General features: G+C 54.2%; 1 protein-coding gene across 1 annotated transcript; it reads right to left on the bottom strand.

Moving 5' to 3' along the window:
• Positions 1–202: 202 nt before the first annotated feature.
• On the bottom strand, positions 203–1,147 carry LOC114021958 (olfactory receptor class A-like protein 4). Its single transcript, XM_027832377.2, has one exon. The coding sequence runs from the start codon at positions 1,145–1,147 to the stop codon at positions 203–205; it is 945 nt and encodes a 314-aa protein (XP_027688178.2).
• Between the last annotated feature and the right edge of the window lie 598 nt (positions 1,148–1,745).

Below are 1,745 nucleotides of genomic sequence, written 5' to 3'. Positions count from 1 at the left end.
TGTCTCCTGTCAGGCTATAGACTGATATGGTTCAGCTAATAGAAAGACAAGCTTAGTTTAAGACAGGTGGGTGTGAGTAGAAAGGTCATTCAGCCTTCAGTCAGGGGGGAAGCTGACATTTCCAGATCCTCCAGAGGCTGGACACATGTTCCTTTATAGAACAACTCCCTGTGTCCCTGTTGCATCCATGCCCAGAACCCTCTTAGCACACGCAGATCATTCTCCGGAGGATCCTGTGCAGCTGGCTGTGCCCTGCCGGGATTACCAGGGTGCTCATCCCCAAGAACAGCGAGGCGCAGAAATCTGCAGCCTGAAGCAGGAAGGGTGCAGGGGGCCAGCTGGTGAAGCTGTGGTAGCCGACTGCCAGCGTGTTGGTCCCCCAGCAGGCCACAAACAGAACGACCAAGGCCAGGATGACCTTGGCAGCTCTCTGCTCAGAGACAAACCTGGCCACCCCATTCTCGGCCTCCATGGCTCTCACGTGCCCCTTCAGTCTGTGTAAGGTGTACACGCTGGCGCCCGGCATCAGGACTACGGGCACGGTTTTGTGGATGACTAAGGAAGCCGTGGCATAGGCCAACCCACTCTGCTGGGAGGGGAAAGCCCATGTGCAGCCCAGCAAAGGCCTGGTGGTACTGCTCACTAGCATCAAGGAGAGAGTGCTATTCCCAACCGCTGCATGGCTGGAATACACCAAGGCAGGAAGAGAGTACAACACATTCACTATCCGGAGGGCAGATACAGTGATAGCTGCGTCCTCGGCCCCTCTGGCTTCCCTAGCCCCTAGGGGATGCTGCTTCCTTACGATACGGCAATGGAAGATGCTCAGGCAGGAAGTGGCCCAGGTGCTCATAGCTCTCAAGAGCACCCAGGTGAACATGAAGACCCTACACCAAGTGGCAGACAAGGAGAGCTGTAGCCCCAGGTCAGCTGTGAAGATCAGCGTGTTCCACAGCGCTGTGAGAAGGAGGTTGATGGTGGAGAGAGTGGCCAGGAGAAGGTCAGAGGCAGCCACGGTACCATGCTTCACAGTCATGGCAAGGACCGTTAGGAGAACCAGGCTGTTGCTCAGCAGGCAGAGAAGGACCAGAGCACCATACAGAGTCGCCTGCACCACGTTGCCCTGAGACAGCTCATCCGGTGTCATTGCTCTGGCGTGCCCCGAAAGCCTTGTGAAAGCAACACAAGGCAGGCCTGTTATATCCAAGTGCCCATGTCAGCAGTGCCTGTGCCAGCCTGAGAAACCCACCTCCTCCCAGAACCGGGGCACCTTGGCTGTGCAGGCATCCAGAGACGATCCCATCATGATGGATGATCTCATCATCATGCCTCCAACCTGTTCTGCTTCTCTGGGATCAAGACAGGGGCTTCACCTTCAACCCACATTAATGGAGACTCCCAACAAGGGACCAGTTGGGTTGGTTTTTTTGATGTGGATGTTATTTCTGGGAACTAGCCCAAGACACACACGGCCAAACTCATTATACCTTGGCCACTGAATAACCAGAGCAAGGCAACAGCTTTTGCTCACTACTGTCCTAGAGTAGATCCAGAACAGTGATCTAGATACCCTAGTACCCTACCACCAATTCTCAAATCCCAAGAATGTAGATTCCACTTAGATAAAGGGCCTAAGTGATGGCTCATTATTCACTGTCTCAGATCCACTCACCTGTGTGTTGGGGTCCTGGAACCTGCACAGAAAAGCAAAGGCCCCTCTCCTTCAGTACTTACCATCCTTCCAA

This window comes from Chelonia mydas, chromosome 18, assembly GCF_015237465.2.
Source record: "Chelonia mydas isolate rCheMyd1 chromosome 18, rCheMyd1.pri.v2, whole genome shotgun sequence".
NCBI classification, from domain to species: domain Eukaryota; kingdom Metazoa; phylum Chordata; order Testudines; family Cheloniidae; genus Chelonia; species Chelonia mydas.
Note: the sequence above shows the minus strand (reverse complement) of the source record. Positions and strands in the feature narration are given on the sequence as shown.